This window comes from Parus major, chromosome Z (genome assembly GCF_001522545.3).
Source record: "Parus major isolate Abel chromosome Z, Parus_major1.1, whole genome shotgun sequence".
In the NCBI taxonomy this organism is placed as follows: domain Eukaryota; kingdom Metazoa; phylum Chordata; class Aves; order Passeriformes; family Paridae; genus Parus; species Parus major.
Genome location: NC_031799.1, coordinates 67,771,456 through 67,796,733, shown reverse-complemented (window position 1 = coordinate 67,796,733; position 25,278 = coordinate 67,771,456). Strand labels below are relative to the sequence as shown.

The 25,278-nt window shown below is 34.3% G+C and overlaps 1 protein-coding gene across 2 annotated transcripts in view; it reads right to left on the bottom strand.

Moving 5' to 3' along the window:
* Positions 1-25,278, bottom strand: part of MAN2A1 (mannosidase alpha class 2A member 1) — a 118,590-nt gene that overhangs the window by 27,191 nt on the left and 66,121 nt on the right. For both annotated transcript variants that reach the window (XM_015653535.1, XM_033520317.1), the window contains exons 13-18: positions 15,694-15,859; positions 13,632-13,862; positions 13,424-13,546; positions 6,437-6,551; positions 2,645-2,778; positions 1,324-1,465 (exon numbers count right to left, since the gene is read on the bottom strand). In XM_015653535.1, the coding sequence (XP_015509021.1) occupies positions 1,324-1,465; positions 2,645-2,778; positions 6,437-6,551; positions 13,424-13,546; positions 13,632-13,862; positions 15,694-15,859 (911 nt within the window). The remainder of the gene's footprint in view (positions 1-1,323; positions 1,466-2,644; positions 2,779-6,436; positions 6,552-13,423; positions 13,547-13,631; positions 13,863-15,693; positions 15,860-25,278) is intronic.

Sequence of the window (25,278 nt, the reverse complement as noted above, 5' to 3'; positions counted from 1 at the left end):
TTGTGATGCAGAGACTAAGATTGTTAAAGAACAAATACAGACACTATTACCATTATATTATACAGAGCCTCTGCAGACTAATTTAGTCCCCAATACCCATTTAATGAGTGCTTAAAAACATAGGTGGTGTCAGGGTCATTCACAAGATCAGGCCAATAAAAATTTGGTTTTCAGCATGGGGAGGCATGAAATGGGGCAGTCTTGTATGCAGTAGACTTGGAACAAAAGGCTGGTATTTTCCACTTAGGTTTTATTCAAGCATCACTGTAAAGATCAGTGTTAATTCTCTTGCCCTAAAGTGAATTAGGTCGGCTAATACTGCCACCAATCCAGCATGGTATTCACCTTTTGTCAGAACTGATTATTTATAACATTTTTCTTAAAAGAAACTGGAAAGTAGGGTTTTAGTGCAGTTTCTGATGGACTCTTTCTCTTCTGAGTATTCATTCCATTATTGTTCAAAACCACATACATTTAAACAGACAATATATATTACAGCAAGGAATTATACGTCTTAAATTAGGAATTATATACCTTGTTTTGCCCAGTACCTCTAGCTTTATTTGAATTTGAATACCTTCCCCATTCAATAGACTGAAAAAATGTCCTCTCTTTCCAGGCTGGAGGATCATCATACCCTTTTCTGCTCCAAGGAGCAAGACTGTGTCTCTTTTGGAATTCTTAATGTGAATTGTTTTTTTTATTATCATCATATTCATCAGGTTTGTCAAAGTACTCCATTAAATTTTTGAGGTATCATTTTGCTTCAGAACTATGTTCACTCTTACCCAGGGCCACATTTATCCTTTATTCCACTAACTCGAATCTTCAAAAAAGCTGCTGTTGTTTTTCCTTGACAGGAAAGTTAGGCTATGCTGTATATACCTTAAGACTGGTGCTGTCTACACTAAAGCAAACAACCATAACAAAAAACATGATCAGCATCCTTCTTAAGTCCTCTCCTACCTCTCCTCTCTCTCTACAAAAAAAGAATAAGCCCTTTAGCTCTGCTGCTTCATTGCTGAGTTCCACCAGAGTTCTTGGGTGAAAAACAGCTGATTCTGACAATTTATTGCTCCTTCTGTCTTTTTCACTATCTTTTTCCTCTGCCTCTCATTTGAGAAGAGCTCTTTCATTGAAGATGACAGGTTCTCATGTGGGATCTACCTCTTCCTCCTCTGTTATGGACATATTCTAAAACATGTCAGAGTTGGAGAAACTTACTTCCTCTCTTCAAATGCTTGTAGGTAACTATCTGTGAATGAACTAGTTCAGAATATCATGAAGGAGAGACTTTTGCCATATCTATCATCTTGTATTTACCATTTTTCAAGCTTGCAACACCTAGAGACTGAGCTGAATGAAGTGTCAAACGAACACCAACATCTTGGATATAAGCCATGGTAGTCATGGGATAGATATTTGCTTGAAGAGGCAACTTGCTCATTGTCAGTCTAGGCTGGATCTGCAATGTGAAAACAAACTTCAAAAATGTACGTTCTTTTTATGCAATTAAATTTCAAAGACATTTTCAGACATTTATCCCATGTGCTCTGGAAGACCAACAGCCACAAAAGCATTCACTCAACCGTGTTATTTAGCTTTTTGGAGATTTGTGGCTAAAATTACCACTTTGGAAATGGTTACTTCAATGTACTTTTAGATCAAGAAATATTAAAAAAAAATGTGAAAGATTCATCAAGGGAACCTACAAAAAGGGAACCTACAAAAAGGAATAATCACAGTTATAAAATGAGATAATTTTTTTCCTCCGCTAAAGAGCAAGCAGTGAATAGATTTAAGGTACCAGAAAAGAAATTGTTGGTTTATAATGGGCACTTATTGAAATGATGTTGAAATTCATGAATGGTACATGACAATTTAGTACTAGCATTAAAATTATTTTCATGTTTAAATATTCACTGTCTCCAGCAAAATGCATTAGTACCAGTAACTGAAAAACCAACAGTCCTTTACTCAGGAGTCATGGTCTCTCCCTTGTGTTTGCAAAGCTGTTTTCAGCAAGAAAGGAAGGTAAGGAAAAACAGTTTTTCTCTTTTGTGTGTGCTGCACAGTTCAAGCTAAGACAATAGCCCTTTCCTCAGATGCATTACCAATAGAAAAACCATAATACATCTGAAAATACATCAATTATTTCCAACACAGTAACAAGCAGCTGCTCACCAGGTCTGGCCCTTATGCATACTTATCACTATATTATCCAATGGGTTTTATCTAAATAAACAAAGCAGAGGGAAAGAAGGCTTGCACACATACAAGTGACTACATGGTGACTTGTCATAACTGGCTGTATTATATTTCTTCTCTTAAGAAGAATATAAAGGAATATTCAACAAACTCCTTAAAAGCTTCTGCTTACTTCTTAGTCTGGTTTATAACCATATATATTTTTATAACCAAAATATATTTTTTATATTTTGTAAATATATAAAATAACAGGTATTATATATATTTATATGTATATAATTACATATTATATATAGTATATAAATATAAGGTACATTTTTTTAAAAGCACTTCTCCTTCTAAATTATTAGTGCCATTTAGCATGAGAGTTTATTTAATGCACTTTACATTTAGCAGCTGACATACTAAGGTTTTACAATTAAAAGATGGTAGTTACCTGATATCCATTAAGATCAGTAAAGAATCTATTTTCACTGTTTATGTCAGATGAAATTCTCATTGCAAGTTCACGATTATATTCTCCTCTAATGTCCACAATATTGGAAACTTCAACAGACTGACCTTCCAAACCTAAATGAAAAAGATGCATTTAAAATCTCTTAAAAGTGATTGCCACATGTATGAGAATGACTGTGCTCCCAGGACACAGTGACCCAGTTTTTCCTTTCTGTTATATGTAACCAGATATTGGAAGACAGTTCAGTTATGTAACAGATGATTGAGCAGTATTTCGAATTCTGTACAAATTGAACAGATAATCTGAGAGAGAGCACTGAAGGGGAACAGGAGCAATACGTGGTAAGAACCAATGTGGGTTCCAGTAAAATCAGTAGGAAACAGCACACAGCTGTTTAGTGTGGTCTTTAAATAAATATGCCAGAGCAAGACCTGGTCAGTCACTTCTCCCCTTCACTCTTAAGCAGCTGTCACCATTCCTAGAAAAGAATGAAGTCACCAGTTTCATGAGAGAACTGTTCAACTGAGCAGGAAACTGTGAGCAGCTCCTTTAATCAAAGAAGCGAGAATCTTCCTTAAGGACAGTGAACTAAGAAATTTGAAGTGATACAACCACAAGCAGGATGCAAAAATTTGTTGTCAGGGTTTGTATTTATTAAAAGAAGGATTAGGTGTCAGAAAATTCAGACAAGTTGTGCAGTGAGATTTTTTTTTTCTACAGCGCCTTATAATAATAACTTACAAGTTATTATTAAATATTTTTAATAATAACTTGACCTTTTCAAACAGTTCAAGTCACAGTCTGGAGTGGAATTATACCATCATTCAGCATCACCACTTCTACCCTTTCTGAAGTCTAATGGGATTAATGATTGCAAAAATAATTTCACCAAGCAGAACAGATATATCTGTTTGTTTCCTGATCTGTTTTAAAATCTGAAGGCCACCTGCAGAAGTACAGCAACTGTTAAAATGTTAACATTTACCAATGGCTATTAAACTTCAGTGCTAAATGAAAAACACTTGGTTCAGCTAATTACTTCTATTTCCCCAAAACTAGTCAGGAAAATTTGGATTTATATGCTCCACTTTTGATGCTCCCAGTAGTAGATTCTCCAAACATTTGAAGCATTTTTTCCAAATATTTAAAAGCATAGGAATGGTGAAGAAGAATACAGTATTTTAGTTTAGACTATCATCAATTTTGTATTGCATAATTTGAGATAATACAAAAATACAACTATGAAGGAAATAAAGTATGACAAGTTCTGATAAAAAGATTTAAAAAATCAAGCTAATATCAAAAACAGATTCCAATGGCAGCAGAAGTTAAAAATCACTGTGGTCAATTACTGAACAGAGCTGTCAACCCAGAGTATTTTCTGCCCAAAATCAACAGAATTTTAAAGCCAAAAGTGGTAAAAACTATTTTTTCACCAAAATTGCCGAAGAAGATGTAGTAGTTGAGAGCAGTATCCAACAGCTGGATTCAGTATCCAACAGCTGGAATAGCCACACAATCAGTCTTGCTACCCCTTGACAATCAGATAAGTTACAAAAGGAGTCCTTATTTGAAATCAAAATGCATTTATACACATGCCCATATTGGTTTTTTTCCACCTGCTTTGTTACTGTACATATCTAGTAAGAGTTCAAAATACCTTATTTTAGTTGCAGTAATGCTATATAAATAACTCCCCTTACAAAGCCAAGGAAATAGACATCAGCAAAACAATGATGCAAAGCTGTCAAATTTTAAACTTTGAAAAAGAACATTTGAAGAAATTTAAATAAAAACACACAAAAAAGCAAACAGACAATATACAAAATATATTTTGCATCATTTTTCCTTGTCAAAGCTAGAAGCATGGTAAAGGACTTACCCATGTACACATGTAATGGTGTAAATATTAAAACATTGTGATGTTCAAAAATAATATGTCAGAAAGACCAAAGGGAAAAAAGTACATAGTACACTCAAAAGGAAAGATAAGTGCTAGGAATTAGCAAGCAAGTGATCTTCCCTGACAACTCATTTTCTATGAACTGTGAAAGTAAAAAGTAAGTACATCTAGCAGGAAGTAAAATACTTCTAGCAGGCATTTAGTAGCAAATTAAAGAAAAAGGAGTACTACAGAATAATCCACTTTAAAATAACAACCTCACACCAACAAAAACAAAAAAAAAACAAAAAAAAAAAATCTTTCAGGCTTTTTCCCACCCCTTCACTACAATAAATATTTCCTATATAAGTTCTGTCCTTGCTGAGAATTTTAATTTACTAAGACTCACACAGGAGTGTGAGTAACTTTTTTTCCACATTCCTGGCAACCTGGTACCTCTTGACCTCAAGGTATCTTTTTTTCATATAAGATGATTTTAAATATTTGTCACATAAAATGAATAAACCATAGTATTGAATATATGTTGTGTTTCCTGAGGATCTTCAGCAAAGAATTACTAAGCAAACTCTTAGCTGGTGTTTCTAAGGAGTGTGAGTTAATGTTTGACCCAGAATAACTGTATCAGCTGGCAACAGAATTCTGATCAGCTTTTGGCATCTGTATAAACTCCAGCAACTTCAAACTTCAATGTGCACATGTCACAAAAACAAAACATCTGAATCAACTTTAGTTCTAGATCAAGATACACTAGAACTAAAAAAAACCAAAAACAAACAAAACCCACAAAAAAACAAAAAAAATCCCAGATGATGTCAACACTATTTTTGAAACTTAAAAGAAAAAAGGAAAAGAGCAAGCAAGACTTTCAAAGTACTTATAGCTTTTTTTTTTTTTTTTTGTAGAAGTTGTTTAGGAACAATAATTAAATATGATAAATAGGATTTTTTAAAAAACATGAAGACAATTTTGATTCCTACAGTAAAGTTGGTAATACAAAGCATGTAAGCTCCTTCAACAGAAAACATTAATCTGAGCTTCTTTATTTCAGAATAATCCCAGAAAATATAAACAATGGATAACAGAAAATGCATGTTTCTTAATTACAGAAAGATACTCTTAAGCATGTAAACTCAATTTTCCATATGAAAATACTTGTATACAATCACACCATTTCCTCCTTCTTTTACATTTTCCAGTGGCCAATTCAATCAAGTTTGGAAGGCTAGGGAGTTTCCTAAATTACTGCATACCTAGAGTTTCCTTGGAAATCAGTAGCTGAACGGTAGAGAAACAAACAACTGAAAGCCTGACTGAAGAAAACAAAGGAAAAATGATATGAGCCAAAAGTTCTAAGAGCCAAAAGTTAATGTTTGGGGCTGGTGCCTCTCAATAGACATAGACAATTCTGCCATGAGCTCTCCCAAGCAGATAAAGGACACAGGGGGACAAAGGGAGGACATAAATAACTAAAGCCTAAAGATGTGAAGTAAACTAGACTTCTCTATTAACGCCATTGATATATATTGTGCTTCCATCAGTAAATGTGAAACAATGAAATAAACTATGTTTTTACATTATCTACAAGGTATTTCTATTTATTTTTTTCCTGATTGTCAAAATGTACTGCTAGTTACAGCATTCAAGCCTGGAGAGGCATCTCCAACAAATTTAAGTTTGTTGTTTAAGTATACCAGCTTAATGACTAGCATTACACTCAGAGAGAAAACACAGTGCACTGGAGTCAATACAGCTTCATCTCATGAGTTCTGCACTCCTGCACAAATGCATTAAAACATTAAAAAGGCAGGTAGGATCCAAGACCATAGTGATGTAAAATAACTGGCAAGATAGAATTTCAGAGCTCTTACCCTGGACTTTATACAGCCGCATGGTATGTGTCACATGGTGAAAAAAACAAACAACTTCTGAGAAAATTTTTCCATGAGCAACTCTTATGGTAGGTGGGTCTGTAAAAATATAAGGCTACAAAAAGAAAACAGAAGGAGTGAGTATTTTGGAAGTTTTGCAAAAACGTAGTGTCAATAAAATATTTAGTAAATATTAGAATAGCATCTTCTTAAACCATTCTAGATCTAAAAAAGCTGGAGATTAAAAAATTACTCCTAATCTGAAATTCAGCAACTTCTCTTCAGAGCCTTACAATTTCTTTAGCTAAAATTAGGTTAAATCTCATTAAGTATTTTATGAGGATTAATGGATTCATACAAGGTCTACAGACAAGCACATGAATGCATTGATACTGCATCCGGATTGAGCTCTTGCTAGCAAAATTACAACTACTAACCAGTAATTAAATACTGTGGTTTCAAAATTTGGGGCAGGTGGTTTAACTGCTTCTGTCAATGGTACAGACTGCACAAGGAAAGCCTCCCCTACTCTACCATGTGAATCAGTTTGCCTATCTTTTGACAGTAGAAGAAAAAGCTCTTACTTCACCAGAAGCAGCTACAGTTGCCAGTGGAGCTCTCTGGAAGGCAGGGCAGTGTGGACCTGAGTTTCTGAGTCAGAGAGAGTTTTCAGCCTGTCAGACTCAGAAAATCAGGTCCAAACGGTAGGGCTCAGAATCATTATGAAATGTCAAGAAGGACAGTGGCTTACTGCACATGCTTCCCACAGACTAGGATAAATTTTGCATATTCACAATCGTCAAAGAGATGAAGGAAATTATTTTTCCATGTAGTCACAGTATTTAAAGTCTTGGCTAGGTAAACAATGACTTTTTTTTTTTTTTTTATAAACAGTTGATCCCACACTAAACTGTTTGCACCTGATGGAAATAAATGGATGGCTGCAAAGGTAAAAATTAATTAAATACTGAGAGTGTACAAGACAAAAATGAAAATACAACACATGCAACTCCTTCAGTAGGGAAACAGCTGTAAATAAAGACTCCACTCAACAAAGCCCCGTCTCAAATGCTTGAAAAACACATTATTCAGAGGGATCTAGGCAGAAAGCTCTCAGAGGGTGGCTTACTTCTGTACACATAGCAAGGCTATAAGGACAGACCATGGTCTTTCTTGAAGCAATGACACCAAAGATCAAATGTATTTTGAGGAAAAGCAGAGATCAAGCTTACATACACACACACAAAACACACTAGAGAAAAATATGTACACGTAAATATCCAATATTCTTTGAGCATATAACTGTATGTATATTTACAGGGAAGATTTTGAGAAGTATTGTATAAAAGGAAAAACTGAAAGAGACTTTCAAGGTTGAAAATCCCACCTTTTCTATCCAACATACTTATTCTTAGAGCTTCAGAATATTCTTTAATAAAAGCTTTGCCAGAGCTACAAGAGGCAACTCTGCAATTATCAACAATTATCAACTAGGAATATTTTTTACAGGAGCTTGCTAGAGAAATCAGTTACTAATACTTTGATAAGACTGTTTGGTTTAGAGAGAGAAAGGGCTTTTTCCTACTGAAAACAAAATCTTATCCAGTTAATCAATAAGAAACCTCCAAATAGTGTTTTGGACTTCCTGATAATCTACATGAAAAAATGATGGAATATTTCCATATGATCTCATCTCATGAGTAAGACAGACAAATGTTATCTGTAATCCAAAAAACATTTGCTAGGTGAGAAATACAGAAGGAGTATTCAGGGGGCACATAAGACAGATGAACTAATATGCTAAGATGAAATTCAAAGACCAGATCTTAGGTTAGAACCTCTTATTTCCATGAAAAACTGATAATGTTCGTAACTGTAGACTGAATTCTCCCCATCTAGCAGAAGAGATTGATATTTACTTTTCTATTATATATAGGAAGAAAAGACAAAGTCATTTAATCTGTAACTACATGGCTTCTAGAAGTTAAAAATCCCACAGAAGAGGAACTGGATGATTGACCAAATGGTGGAATAGTCAAACCCTTCAAAATCCTCCCCACAGGGCAGAGCAACATTAAGATACCTAAGCTAGCAAAGACAGACTGAAACAGCACCTAAAGGAACTCTCAGAAAATTAGCCGAGAAACCTGAGGTCATCAGGACAAGCCAATTACCTGTGACCAGTGAGCTAGGAGAATTCACTTACACAGACAGCAGATTGCCAGATATATTCTGTTATCAAAGTAATGCAGATCTTATGGTCTTCTGTAGTTTATAAGAGTATTTCTTGTTGGGCTCTCACTGGGGCTAGCCAGCAAAATGAGAGAGATGCTGGATGAGTGACACAGGAATATAAAAGGCTGTGCACTTATTAGAAAAAAAATTAACTGAAGTGATTCTAAAAATCAAATATTAAAAAAAAAACAAAACGAACCTGAACATTTGGAGGAGCTCTTTCCCATTGAGCTTTTTAGTATAAAACATGACTGTGATATTGACAACAGCTATCAAAATACATAGAAAGCTGAAATGAGATGGATATATCAGCTCTCAGATTCTGGGATATTGCCAGAAATAATAACATCACACACCTGAGCCTCCAGGCTGCACATGTAGCCAAATCGGCTCTTCTTCTGAAGATTAAGGCAAACACACACATTCTGATCTAAACAGAAAGATGAGCTGATGGAAAATGAGCTGTTATTTTACAGATATTGTCTGAAAGAAATAGTTTTTTTAAAAGTAATAATTCATAATTTTGCTAGGACATGCATTGTATTTGCAAGCCTCCAATTCAGTCACAATAGTAGAAAAGTCACAAAAGAGGAAGGTGGCTTACAAAGGCAGATGCTATCACATAGTTTTGTGGATCAGACAAATTCTTTCTGATAGAAAGTGCAGAAATATGATGTACACTCAAGTTCTCAAGGATGATTTATGTTCCCTGATTGTTGAGCAAGCAGGAAAAATGAAGTAAAAATGTGGCAGTGATATAATAGGAAAGTCTTCTAATTCATATTTAGTGCTTAGAAAAGCACTAATCCTAGAACTTGATTTGTTCATAGTTACCAGGAGAAATTCCAGGCATTCAGAACATATAAAGAGAAAATTTTCCAAATTTGCCTCACCAAAAACATTTCAATCAACCAAGTTTTTAAGCAGGAAAACATCTTTATGCATTGAGTGTGCAATTCTAGCATCATTGTAAAGATTTTTGGTGAGATGCACAGGTCCATGAAATGATCTTGGTCCTGGATCTGAAACACAAAGGTATCTTTGATGTGAAAGTCTAAGTCAATGTGGAAAGAACAAACAATGATAGATAATTGCAAAACTGATTCAACAAAGTCCTTGTCTCAATTCAGTGTTAAGTGTGCTTTGTAAACTAAAGGACCTTCTACAGCATGAAGTAATCTGTGATTACTCACACCCTGAACTGGAATAAAAACATTTTGGTTTCATATCCAATGGTTAGTCTGAAGACTCCATTTTCTAAAGAATTAAAATAAATAGTTGCTGTAATATTTGTTCCCCTATCAGCTCCAGTGAAATTAATTCCATTGTACAAGATCCAGCAGACCGGTGAGGCAGCTTTTGTTGAGCCTGGAAATCAGTATTCTTTAGAAAAAGGACAACAGAATTATGGGACAAAGGGTTCCAAAATCATCTTTCTGTACTCCTATTCAAGAGAAATAAGACAACCTTCCTTTGCCAAGATAGTGGGCAGGAGGCCTGGGAAGAAGCTAGCTAGGAATTTTAAGGGAAAACACTTGGAACAAAATAATACCTCGTGGATCCCCAGGATATATTAAAATACTTAACATCAAAACAGGTGCCAAAGGATGGAAATAACTGGAGATATACCTTCACCAAAACATTTACTGGCTTGTAATGAAAACAGAGTGGCATATTGCAGCCTGGAGGCATGAAGCATGGACAATAAGCTTTCCCCCTCATAGACAAGTGAAGCACTCCTACATTTTAGTAGGGCCAGGAAACCTCTGGTAGTGCAGGACACTGTTGGTCTGGGTGTCAGAAAAACCATGCCCAGGGGAAAGCTTTCAACCACAGATGGAATGTTCTGGACAGTCAAAAATATAAGTAAGTAAGTAAATAAATAAATAGATGGATAGGTAGATAAAGAGATAAATAGATAAATAAATACATACATACATAAAATAAATACCTACATACATAAATAAATAAATCTCAAGACAAAGCCTACAGGAAAAGGCGTTTCTCAATACCAGATTGCCCCTTATTTGGTAGGGTTTGATATTAGGCTGAGCTTGTATTATGTACTTTAGTTCTAGCACTAAGAGATCTTTGCAAGGGAAAAAAAAAAATCTATTTTTTTATATATTCTGTTAGTACATAAGTACCAGTGGGAGCTACTACATACACAGAATCACAGAACCAGCTGCCTGAGGGAGAATCAAAATTTACTACTCTGGGTGTATCAAAAAACATCACTTTGATACAGAAAAAATTATTTGTAAAACAAAATAATCAACTACTCACATTGATCCCATAAACATTTACTATTTGATGCTTTGGAAAAAAATGCTTTTCTCTATTCCCTATTGTTACCAAGGATGGCTAGTAAGAAATCATTAAGTATTGAATGGTCTTAAATACACAGAAGAAAATACAGACATTAAACTATCTCAAAGTTTATTGAATATTTAGGGGTTTTTTCCCCACAGATCTACAAAAAACAAGTTGGACATTCTTCACAAAATCACAGGAGATAAGAAACATGTTTTGCCTCCATGAACAAGACATCTTGTTTATATTTGTTGTGAGGTCCAAGGAAATCCCTTCCTTCCAACACTTGGTAACACTGTCAGTCAGTTACACTGCACTGCCATTTTAAAAAAATTAAGATTCTGCCTTATTCCCTGGTGCCTTGCTTTTTTGTTTTGATTTTGCATGGTAGGAGCACTGTCCTATCTCTCCAGATCTGCAGGATGGAGCCCCGACTCTGTGCCTCTGTTCTGGACTTAGTTTAGCACTATAGCTAGACAAACTATTAAACCAGACAAAGAAAAAAAAATTCTGAGTGATGCAGAACTGAAAATAAAGTAACCAAAAGATTTATCAGACAAAAAATTAAACAGTTAACATGGGCAAATAAAACATATAACTCTACTCATACCAAAGGAAAATATTCCAACATAAAAAGCAATTATTATTTGCAAATTTTGCTGTAATATATAGAGTAAAGGAGGTAAGAAAAAAAACAAAACAACAAAACACCTAGCCAAAAATCAAGAAGACTGCCTGCTATTGCCAATTCACACAAGGACTAAGAAAGTTAGTCAATCCACATCACACTAAGAACCCTGAACAGATGGCATTTCTTTTAAGACAGAAAACATTAGCTCAAACTGGTTTAGAAACTACTATAGAATTACACTGTTATTCCCAGTGGGACAATTTAATTAGTGTTATTAAAATGCAAGCAAAATGAGCCTTATGGTGAAGCATAATATTAATGAAGCAGAATTTTCAGAAGTATAATAATTTCATTTTTATTGTATAAAATGTTAGAAAAGTTGAACAGCACCCTTTTAATATTAACTTAAAATGTAATTTAATTCAATTTTTCTTTTCTAATTGTACTTGCAGACATGTGATAGACTCCTTCTGTTTAAACCACACCATTTTGCTACCTCAGTTTGTCCAGATTATTTTCATAAAGCAAATTAGTTAAATGTTAAAATTATGTAACTGCTAGATTTAGTGATTATTTTGAAATCTAAAAGATTAACTAGAATAAAAAGTGAAATCAGTTAAAGTGTGACCATGCAGCTAGTGAAAGAAAAATTAAAAACCCTAAGTAATATTGTTCAAGTATTCACAGATAAAAACACAATAAAATGAAGAAATATGAAATGGCATATAAAATGAAGGATGATAAGGGATCCCTGATGAACATAACTGAAATGAAGAATTATGGGACTAAATATACTAAATAGTCCAAAACTGTCAACTCACAGATCTCAAAAGATGTGATTCTAGGAAAGACTGCCGAAAGAAAAGGAAACTGTTCTGTCCCTTCCAGGCTGATTTACACACATAAAAGGGGGAAACAGAAAAAGAAAAAAAGAAAAAGAAAAGAAAGGAAGTCTAATACCTTTCCCTCCTGCCAAAAGTAGAAGGATTACTCTTGCATATTTCCTAAAATGGTAAGCATAGAACTCACAGTTTGCCTTATGTATGCAACTTGAGTTTTCACAAGAGAAATTCAGAAGAAATATGCTGCCAACTAGCTACCTTCATAAATGTTCATTATTTTATCTTTTGCCTTCTGAAATATCACCGTTCCAGTTCCAAAAGGGAAGTAGTACACTCCGTATGGTAATTAACTCACTGTAAGAACGCTGCAATTTCCAATTTGAAAACTAATAGGAGTATGCTGTTGCTCTCCAATAATTACACGGCTAAAAATACAGATAACCCTAGAGAACTAAATCAGAACAGTTCCTTGTTATTCTGTCTTTATATTCACCAATTGGGATTCAGTATCTTAATTACTATATTAAACTAAATATGCTAATATCAGCTTAAAAGGTAGCTCTGAACCAGAAGCAACTCATTCACAATTAAAAAACATATTAAAAATCAGAAAAGTGAAGGTGTAGCAATGAATCAGTATGCCCTACACATTTTCACCATAGAAGGTAAAAACTAAATTATTTTATTGATAATGAATGGACACATCTCACTGGATTTCCTGCAGGAATTGCATCTTAAGTTTTTAACATAAATATTCTCTAGATTTTCACATTTCTACTGTGTTTTCACTCTGATGTAGGGTTAGAAAGGATGAACTTCTGCCAATCATTTCAATAGCCCATGTCATTATGCCTAGCCACACAGCTTTTATTTGAGCTTTGGGGACAACTAGCTCTTCCAATCTGTATTTGCCAAACACTTAAAGTTACTTCAAGATTAGAATCTCTTTGCAAACAGAATGTTTACCTTGGCATCTCCATCTGGTAAGAAGAGATAAGCTCCACTTTTATCTCGGTTACTGGTAGTTCCATACCAAGCAAACTCCACCTTCATTTGATGATTTTTACCATCCTCTTTGGTATTTATTTTCTTAAAGGACAGAGATTCATGTTAGGTTTCCATAAAGAAGCACAGAAATATAAAATATAGCTTTTTGAAATAAAATACAACATACCTCCAGTAATCCAGACATTCCAGAGAACCACAGTTTCATGTGTGCATTTTCTAAGATTATATTATCCACAGAATGCTGCATCTCTTTGATCTTGAAAACTCTATCTGTGTTTTCCTGTCTGCTATTCCTTACATATATGTTATAGTCAGCTAGAACTGCTTCTGAACTCTCATCCTCCAAAAGCTGGTAAAGTCCAATGCCAAGAGGTGGTAGATGTGCTACAAAAGAGATCTGTTGGGAGTAAATAAGCAGCCTTTACTAAAAATAGTAAAATATCAGCTTTTTTATACTGAATTTATGTTCAGAATAACTCCTTTTTCTTGAACAGTTTTAGGATAGCTGAGTTTTTGTTGTTTACAGTCCACAGATATATATGATGAATTAACAAATAAAAATATCTGCATCACTAATTTGCTTAGCATCAAGATTACCATTATATTAATGGTATATAATCCAATATTCAATAATTTTGAATCTTGTTAAGAATGTTAGCTGTGATATGCTGCTCTGAGTATATTTGCTTTTCATTGAGGATCTACGTGTACTGGATCAAGTGCACACGGACTGTACTTATTTTGAAATTTAAAGTTAAAAATGCATTAATTTAAATAACCATGTATAAAGCATCTAATTTTCAGTCTCTGTTTTTTTAGGAGCTATAATCTGCATAGAAGAGTAGTATACAAGGTACATCCCCAAGGCAATTTTTTTTAGAAATTGAAGTCCAGACAAGTAATTTCATTTCTTCTTCTCCAGGCAATGAAAGCAATAATTATTGCGCTGGTTTTGGCTGAGATAAACTTAAATTTCTTCATAGCAGTATTTTTGGTCCTTGGTTCCAGAATTAACCAGGGATGTTTCAGCAATGGCTGAGCAGGGCTTACGCAGCATCAGGGCCACTCCCACTGCTGCACCAGTGAGAAGGCTGGGGGTGCACAAGGATTTGGGAGGGGACAGCCAGGACAGCTGACCACAACTGACCTAAGGGATACTCCAGACCATGTGACATGATGCTCAGCAATAAAAATTGTGAGAAGATAAAGGAAGAGGGGATGTTTGGAGTGATGGTGTTTGTCTTCCCAAGTCTGTTCTGTGTGATGGAGCCCTGCTCTGCTGGGGATGGCCGAGCATCTGCCCAACCTTGGGACTCAGTGAATCAATTCCTTGTTTTGCTCTGCTTGTGTGCACAGCTTCAGCTTTACCCACGAGCTTTCTCACCATTACCCATCAACTTTTTCCTCCACCACACTGAGTCAGTGAGTGAGCAGGTGTGTGTGGTTGAGCTGCTTAGCAGGGTTTACCTACAATAATTATCCCTTTGGAACACAACCAAGAGACAGTTTTAGAATTAGCTTCACAGAAATATTATCCTGAACTAAGTTCCTACGTTAAAAGGAATCAAAACATAAGCCTGAAAGCAATACAGTATTACTATTACAGTAATACACTATTACTGTATCACTAAAAATTTATTGAAATAAATTTCTGATGGGTGATGTGACCATTGAGGACAATTTTCTATGATCATGTACAGTCAAAAAATTCTCAGAAGTTTTGCTTCAAATAAAAAACCAGGAGGTGAACTTGAAGTTATCTGTCCAGCTTGAGTATTTGGAAGGGAAGAGGACATCTGAATGTAAATGCTTAAGCCATTGCATGTACAAGGCCTTCCAGCTTGAGTACAGGCTTATGTGACTGTGGGTACAGACAGGCACTTGAAGGAAGAAGCAGCTCAGCTGAGAAAGTGAGGGGAAAAGACACACATCCAGAATTTTCCGGTCATGCAGCTGAAACTGATCCTTTAAATGTAGTAAATTATACCACAAAAGTTTAACAGCTTATCAGTTTAAGAAACATTAATGCTAAACACATGTATGTTGAGCTTTTAGGGGTTTTTTGTTTAGTTTTGGTTTTTTTAAACTTAAAATGACTGAATTACTAGCATTGCCTACAGAGAATAGAATTGTCAATATATGAAGTACACTTTCCATTTTCTTCAACTATGAAGCTACATTATCTGTCAAAAAACATATTTTAATGCTTTTTACTTGAAGTAGGGTACCTGGTAAGCTTCATGTGATACTGTAGTTGCTCCATCCCAAACAGCACTAATCTGGACTGTAACAGGTTTTCCCAAAGGAGACAATAATTTAACTCTGTGTGAATTCACATTGACTGAAACCACTGAAAATCGCTCTTGTTCTGTAGGATTATATATCAAAAGGTATCTGAAAAAAACATAATTACTAAATTATCTTTTGGCAACCAAGCTTCCTCCTTCAGATTTAATGTCACTGCACATAAATTTTACATACAAAGGATTAAAACAATGTTAGAACAACAGGCACATACCACAACAAATAAATATATAAAACATAACCAAGAAACAATGGATATTTATCATCAATTATTTGCAGATCATCTTTTCTTAATACCATTATATCTCCAAGAAATTTTGGAAGTTCCTTGAAAAAAATACATCTGCTTCCCTTTACAACTGCTAAAGAATTGCTATTAACAGTTGGAAGCACAATCAAGCTACTTAGAGGGCATTTAAAATGTATTTTTTAGGCTGAACTATGAAATTCTCATCCACAACAGCTTTTTTTTTTTTTTAACACAGCTTAGAAAAAAATGAGGGAAGAAAACCGGGTCTCCATATATATGTATTCACTAAAGGAACTAGTTTCTCTCTCCTGTAAGGGAAAGTACAAAATTATTTACATTACAATTTAGCATCATTCACTAAGGCAACCATTCGCATATCTTCTTAATAGGTACATATGCAATGTTTGGGTTTTTTTCTGTAATTTTATGCCATTTGAACACAGATTATGATATTAATGAAAATATTCAGCCCTAAGCTGAACAGACAGACTTTATTAGCCTATATCTATTCTTTTTATTATTACAGATTAATGTACTGTAACATACATAAAAACAAAATTATACTAGAACATTTGTGGCTCACGCATCTGTAAGACTATCATTGTACTTCACACTGACAAGCTCAAAGAATACAGTATTTACAACTGTTCCCTGAAGTTTCCCTCTGGTCATGTCATCCTTTAAAAGAAGTCTTTTACAATGAAAACTTCCCTTGCCAAAACTTATGTTATCTTCTTAACTATATACAGCAGAACTAATACTCTATCTTCCCCTCCTTAACACTCCTCAGAGTTACTTCTTCATGGGATCTGATCTTTCATCAGTTCCCCTGAGATCCACTTCTTACTTATCAAATCACTTCTCCCATATTTCTTCAAAGCAGATTCTCCTTGTTCTCTGCTCCCTGTTTTCTGTGCAGATTCTTCTGGGTTTTTTCCATGGTTTTATTTCTTTTGCTTTCACATCTTGAACCTCAAATTCAATTAGCCCCTTCACAGATCAAACCACTTCACCTAGAATTGCCTCCATCCACCCAACCTACAAATCTCATTCAGAATCCTGACCAGGCTACCACTTCCCCCTTATCTTTTTACTAGCTTCCTTTGTTTGCCTGCATCAAACTTGGCTAGTAAATTTCCCAGAACTTCACTGCTACCCTATTACCTCACAAACAGTAGGAAATGAAAGGTCAACTCCAACTTCTCATTAGTTGAATAAACAAAATCAGAGGCTTTGTTAGCTTTTTATATCAAGAACCTTTGGATTACTTGCCATATATCAAGTGAGTTTCCCACAAAAAAATATTTTCTTTTTAACTCCTTAAATTCCTGTGCTGACGTATTGCTTAAATCATGACCTCTAAGCATGCCAATGATTTTCAATGTGTATTCGTGATCACAACCAAAAATGCTTTTGGATGGTCTCTTTTGCCCTGTTTGACACTGAAGACTCCTAGATTACTAGATAATATAATAGTTAACCATAGTCTGGGTCAGCTTTCAGAGTCCTTAAAAACTTGTGCAAGATTTTTTGAAAACGTCTACCAGACCTGGGTAAGGCATTTAACACTTCTAATTATCAGGAGCTGTCTTCTTTCAGGGCAAGATTTTAATTTAAATGTTTTGGTTAATCTTAATAGGTGTTTTTGTTGGTTTGTTGTTTTGGTTTTTTTAAAATAATATTAGTGGAATCAAAACCTAGCTAAACCAACCCTGCTCTCGACCATTCACAAATGAAGAAATTATATCAAATGTTTTTAAAAGCTCCTTCTGTTCTGTGAAAAAAAAGTGTTAAGAACTCTGTTAGAAACAATACAGATTAAGAGACGATTGAACACCAAAGATCAAAATAAATCTGAATTCTCATCCAGCAACAGATCACCACATCCTTTAAAAAATGGCCACATTTTTCCTTTATTCTTATACAATTGAATTCCTGTATTTTTATGCCTCCAAGTAAAAGTAGACCTTATGCATATAATAATTTTTCAGTAATGCTACACATCCTCATTAAATTTAAATTATCTGCCAAACAAAGAACATACTAGTGCAAAAAATATTTCCAGTAACTTTGTTCACCTTCCCATAGGTACAAATATATTTCACAACTTTAATTAGTTGCATGACAAATTTACCTACAACAAAAGACCTTAGGAACTGTAGTATTAATATTATATTTCATCAGGCTACTTTTTTATTCATATTTGGATTAAACAAATATATTGTATCAAAATATATACATTTTTTAACTTCTTGAATTAATGTATTTTAAGTTCATTATGCGTGTATAGAGTAAAAAGACAGAGGAAGCTGGCATTGACAGGGCATATTTTCAGCATTTGAAATGCAGGAATTTTGACTAGATACTAATATTTTGTTTTGACATATTATTTCAGGAGGACTGTAGTAGTTATAGAAAGACATAATTCTTGTGTATATACAAAAGCACTGACTAATGTAATTAAATCACATTACTTCGAAAGTATCATTCAACTCCACCCTTAAATAATATCCTACTAGAAAAATTGTAGATTTTAATTGAAAAAAAAGAGCTACACCTCACTTAAACTGTATCATTCCAAAGAATGTAATGCAAAAAGCTGAGTACAATTGCTTAATGCATTGTGGTTCCATTACATAGAGGAGCAAGTTCGTAATATTCAAAGGTTTTCTATTCCTTATTTTAAGGCAAAACCAAGAATATTACTGTCTTTCAGAAGAAAGCAAATATTTTCATTATTCAGATCACTGTCTTTTGGCTACAACACCAATAAAACTACTAAAGTTTATAGTAACTTTCATTCAGTTAAAAAGTGAAGGGTTTTAATGGCTATTGGTAAAATTCACATGAAAAATTTTATCTGAAATATTTTACTTTAGGGGCACCATTATGGCCAAGAGTCAGCCATAATTTATTTCATTTATTCAAGATATCTAAGAATCCTAAAACTATGTTAAAATAAACTTCATTGATACAAAAAACATGACTGAACCACTCACATGGAGACCATATATTTCACCTCTGCACTGGCAGCAAGAGTTAACAGCTCCTAGTCCATCAAAAAATGAAAAGTTACTGCAGATTTGAGCTCTTAATCCTAAATTGGATGCATCACCTGTAATTTAAGAAAAGCAAATCCTGACACCTTTTCAGACACTTTTCAAAAGATAGACCTTTAATTCTTTTACCCCACAGTTTCTTGGGTCCCTGAAACTCAAAACAGGTACATTTTAGTCACACAAGCATGACCACTTTCCCTAGATAATCTACCATTAATAACATTAATAAACCCTATTAAATGTATACATACAAGCATCAAAGAATACTTTTACCAGTTTTTACCATAGTACAAGATTTAACTTGTGGTGGAACATTTTCAGCAAGGGCTGGAACATGACCCTCCCCTCCCACCCCCCCTCTTCTTATTTCAAATACTTTCATTCTTAAGTTAAGAAAATATGTCAACTACTGTAGCTTAATTTACAGACAAAAAATATAAATAAGTATCTCTAGCAACTTTAATCACTGCCTCCTAAAAGAATATTGTTTCTTAAACAGAAAAGCTTCAGTATTTCAAAAGATCATGCTTTCTGTTTCTCCAATGTGCATAAACATATGGGCATATATACTGATACACACATTTAGTGGTAACACCTGCAACACAATTACCTTAATTACCACTTCCTTTTGAAGTTCATTCCTTCTTCTTTCAAAAGGGATGCATTCAACTAATGTGAGAAACCACAACTCACTACTAGTAAATGTCAGAGCATCATCAATGATAAAGGCGTATCCAAAAACCACCTCTTCAAGGTGCTTGGATTCACAGTTCAAGACAACAGTGTTCATTGGTGAGCAGAGTACCTTTATTCAAATACATCTAGGGAACCAATTCCTTGAGGAACTCTAGCTTAGACTGATCAATTTTACTAAAATTTCTCCAGCAAACCTTTTGAGATGGATTGAAGCATTTCCCATTATAAATGGTTTCATCAGTCAGTTCTCTGGACCCATATGCACAATTTTAAATCAAAGTTACATGAACAAGAATCAGCTTTCAAAGCTGATCAATTTCTTTCACTCTGCCTATAAAGGCCAATGCAAAAACAGCCTAAGCCGTGAAAATAAAATGCAACAAGTACACCCAACACTGAGAAAAGATACGAGCCATGAAGCCAAATTATATACTGTATCAGTGGTCTTCCACTGAAGAACAAAAGAGAAGACATGCATGTGAGTTCTGAAAATGTCAAGAGTGGAGTAATTAAAACAGATTAAAATGCTTTAGGCTATACAGAAAAGGAATTGAAGTAACTACATATGTTAGAACTCACCAGAAAGGCTGGTGGGTTAGAAACCACAATTCAGCTAGAAATGTATTATGAGTTCTCGACTGCTGGTGGACGTTGATAGACTAGGACTTAAAAATTGTAAACAAAATTGAAATTCTCTAAAAAAAAAATCATCTCACTGGGTAATAAAACCAAAACTGTTTCACATCTTAAAATTGCAAGAAAAAAATTGCTTTGAAAGATGGGAGAAGAGTCAGCAGGTTGTAATACTTATTTACTGAAAGCTGATGTATATGAGGTAGAAACAAACTAGAGCATAGCATTTAAACTGCACAAAGCACTGCTTGCCATGGTAGCCTCCAAATATACCATTAAAAAATCAAAATTACAAGTATCTAATGTATGCCGGAATTTTAGCAACTCCCACCCCACAAAAGTCCAAGAAAACTGGAATCCTACGAAATTACCATGAATTTCCATTATACAGGTGCATGTCTTTAGAGATGCAGGTACATAGAAGGAAAAGAATCAAGACCATCTATTTAAACCAGGCATTTATCTGTTCATTGTGAAAACATGTACAACCTTCCCTGAAGAAAACCCTTCTGTGGTTCTTGCATTGAAGCCCAAGAAAACATCTATATACTTATTTTCCTCAATTTTTTTTTTTTTATACAGAATAGAACCATAAGTAACTTGAGCACAAAAATAACTCCCCTGTTATTTAAAAAGCTGCCTCCTTGCTGTAGAGGGCCATGGGGAAAAACAGAATAAAACCTAACCATAACAATTCCCTTTGCTTAAGAAGGAAATCTCTACTGAATACTTACTCAGACTGGAAGGTAAAAAATAAAAGGTTATGTCAAGTTACCTAGTTTTTTTCAGAACTCTAATAAGGGTCAAGGCCTCCTCAGTCAAAAGTATGAATAACATGACATTTTAAGTACAGGTCCCCTCATCCATTTTGTATGGTTTTTTGCTATGAATTACTAAAGATAACCGATAAAATATAATTATAGAGCCTATAAAATAATTGTTCTGAAAATAAATGCCATATATACAATCTTCAGGATATTATCTGTTCATAGTGCTCCTCTGGTTATACAGAAATCAGACATTTTCCAATATTTCAATACATGGTCTGTTTTTAATATTCCTTTAGGAAAAAAAACTCATCAAAAGCCAACTGTGCAGGCTCATGATTTTGATACTCTCCTTGGCAGCAGATTAATGCTTTTTTCCTACAGCTCTTCTATAAATTACCAAATTGAGCTTCAGAGAAGCTGTGTGTTTCACAGCATTTCAAAACACTTTTCAGTTCTATTCGAAATTCATTTTGTAAGAAATTTGGGCAACAGAGAAAGTTTTGGACAAATTTATTCAAGCCCTCATGCATGAAAATCTTGTGACCAATGTCCCTCAGTTTCTGAAGGTATTTGGGTCTGATCCATGCTCATTTCCAAGAAAATTTGACTCCGCAGGAAATTTAAACTAACCTTACTTTTCCCTCTGCGAAATGAATATTTATTTCTCAAATGTAAAATATTCCCATGATTTCACCCAAATTATACTTTGTCTATTATATGTTATTGTAATACTGAATTTTATGTCTCTGTGTACCTCAAATTATTATCAGCAACATCTGATCCAAAACCTTCTTTCAATAGTGGCACACTCTATTAAAAATAAAAAAAAAAAAGAAGGAAACAAAAACTATCAAAATCAGTTTGTCAATTAATTTTGAGATAAAACCTCAGAAGCCCTTAAGGAATTACTTAATGTATTTTGGAACAGATATGCATGGGTACTTGTAAAATAATACAAAAAACATTTTCTTCCTAGCTCCTATTTCAAAATGAAACAAAATCAGCAATATCCATTAGATGCCTCAGAGGTTTTTGTGGTTTCTTTTCCAGAAGGGAAAATACACTTCCAGTGTTAAATCATACCAACTAATTTACAGAAATCTGACGTTAGGGATTTAGGATATTTCTTTTGGAAACATAATTTCTGGGGGATGAGGAAAGGGAAGGGTGTAGAGAGGCAAAGGGAAAATGCAGGATTTTCCAGTATGAGGAAATTTCTTGACCTTTTGCATTCCTACAGAGAACTGATCTGTTGCTACCAATCTACACAGTTAGTAAGAGTAGTTACTGCACTGCTCAATACTCTTCACCACATCTGAAACCCACCTACCTACAGTAACAGTAATAAAAAATCCACCAAAAAAAGGCCTCTGCAACCCCCCCAGATATCACTCTGCAAACATTTAAGGCATACAACAGTTGAAATACCCAGCACCTAGAAAATCTTTCATCAAAAGTGAATCTCCACCTTTTAGAGCAGATTTTCCAAGTGACAAAGTAGTATTTTTCAGATGAAAAAAAACTTTTTGTCCTGAGTAGAAAATTCTGTTTTCCTGTACAACAAGCAGAACATAAGTTGCTGTGCTTGTGCACAATATGCAGAGATGGTCTCTCAACAGAGCAACCAGTTCTTATATAAACATCAGGCAGCATTTAAGATCACTGGAAGGTCCTACATGCCTTAAACCAATCCACCTTTCTCTTTTATTCCACCTGGTAAGACACAAGTCTATGCACAAAATAGACTGTCCTATAACCTCTTCAGGTCATGTTAGATGTTACAAAATATTCCATTTGCTATGATTCCCAAGAGTAAACTGAAGAGAAAAGGAAAATTAGCAATATTAGCAAAACCCACCCCCCCATGGTAGTAGGTTGCTGTAGCTTGACCTCGTACACAAAATGAGAAATCAGGAGGACAAACTTTGAAAAATGTTACAATTGCTATTCTCGAAAAAGTCCAAATCTGATGATACTGTTCTGCAGCTCAACAACCAGTTTTTCTAATATGAAAATTAATTTTTAATTATTTTAAGCAAAATTTCCTTCAATTATGTCTTACTATTTTTCCACTGCATATATAATGACTGTTTGTAACAAACTTGTATGCATTTATAGATTTATCTTCCTTATTATCAGTCTTTTCAAACGAAACAGATGATGCTCTTTCAATGTCTCTTTGGCTGCTTTCCTTGACTTAAGTGCTTTTGTTCTCCTATTGTATTTTTCCAATGTCTCACCCCATATTTTTGATGAAGCCTTCATCACTCTTGAGTCTAACACACTGTTTCAGCTGCGTTTTACAAAGAACATTTTCACTTAAATCATCCAAGAGTAAAATTGTCCTTGACACCATAAAGGTAACTTTCTCAATTTCATCTTCTGTCATACCTAGTCTTCTGCTTCACTAATGTCCATTTGGTCAGTCCACACATTATTTTTCCATGTGATGTACAATACTTCCACTTGCCTGCCTCTTTGATTATGAAATGTCTCCAGTTTACCAAGACAGTTTTAAATATTAATGCTATATAGAGTGGTTGTTGCCAGTAGGACTTCAACTTTTACCATCTATTTACATCCTACTCTATTAGCATGACAGATGGAAAAGAAAATAATTTATGGCTTTAATATCTTACCTAAAGAATTCCTTACTTGTTTTTTGGTCTCACTTTGCACAAAAAAATACCACCCTACTCAGAGTGATACCAAAGGATGTAATTTGAATAATATGGGATATTCAGCATTTACCAATGAACATTTAGAAAACAGCTAGGAAACCAGCAATTCTGTCTATTAACTGAGTGAAGGTAGTACAAAGTTAAGGTCAAAGTCACATATGTGACTACTGTGAAATTGTGCTTAAACTGCATCATCAACACACCTAATTATTATATTAAAATAGTTTAAATAATTGCTACATATTAAACATATCTGCTCTGAGATTCAGTAGATACTGAAATCGTTTGCATTCATAACTATACAATCCTAGACATTTAATTAAATTGAGAAGTCTTTTGTTTATGATTATGACCTATGCTCTCAGATATAGTGTCAGTTATAAACACAAAACCTGGGGCAGTAGGAATATAGGTGATTTATTAAAAATCAAGTTAAGCAGTTTTCTATTAAGTCGGAAAAACAGGTTCTTCCCCAAAAGAAGATTCCAGTACTTTCCCCTAGGGGTCTTTTAATTGACTGGATAAAGCCTAAGGAGATTCATCAGTTTATCTAGCAATTTAAAATAAGTAATTCTAATATGTTCCTCTACATCATATCCAGATAAGATTCTTATAAATTCATCAATACTGCCACAGATGTAACAAGAAAAAAATATCAATTTACATTAAAGCAGCAAATTATAATCCAACTAAACTGTTCATTCCAGAGTAGAGTATTAATCCTGAATATATATAATAAAATATTATCATATATGAAGAAATAGTAGGATTTTTGCCCTCTTCTTAAATAAAACATCTTTTGCAGTTTATGAATAATATCCTGTGTAATAGTTAGTCGGATGGTAATCTTAACCTCAAATTTCCAGCACACAACATAAATTTGTGTTTCTTTCATAAGGTGTAAAAAAGTAGAAGCAAAACCTATGATCCAGGGATCAGCTTTTCATTATACTATCAAACTGGTGACACCAGGAAATAAAAAGATACTATCAGTAAATAAGTAAATTAATAAGAATCTACTTCAGTAGAGTTGCAACTAACACAATATATTGCCATAATTATAACAGCATTTGGAAAGAAATGTGTATTTTAGAAATAGAGCTACACTAAAATTACATATTATTTCTAAGAGCAGCAATGTCTGACAGTTCTGGCTAACATACAAATAAATAAAAGCAGTGATTCTGTGCTTCTAAAAAAAGTTCCATAGTCTTTCTTGGCTTGACATTTCAGAATCACTGCAGGATCACCCCTCCTAATGACAGCCCCAAATCTGAACTTCAGACTCACAAATAAAGGTGAGAGAACTCACAGACATGCATTCCTATGAATTTATGACTCTACAGAGAAATCTTTATAATATCCATTGCTCATGCAAAAGGCACAGAGTTAGGCAGACAACAGGCACATGATCCATCCC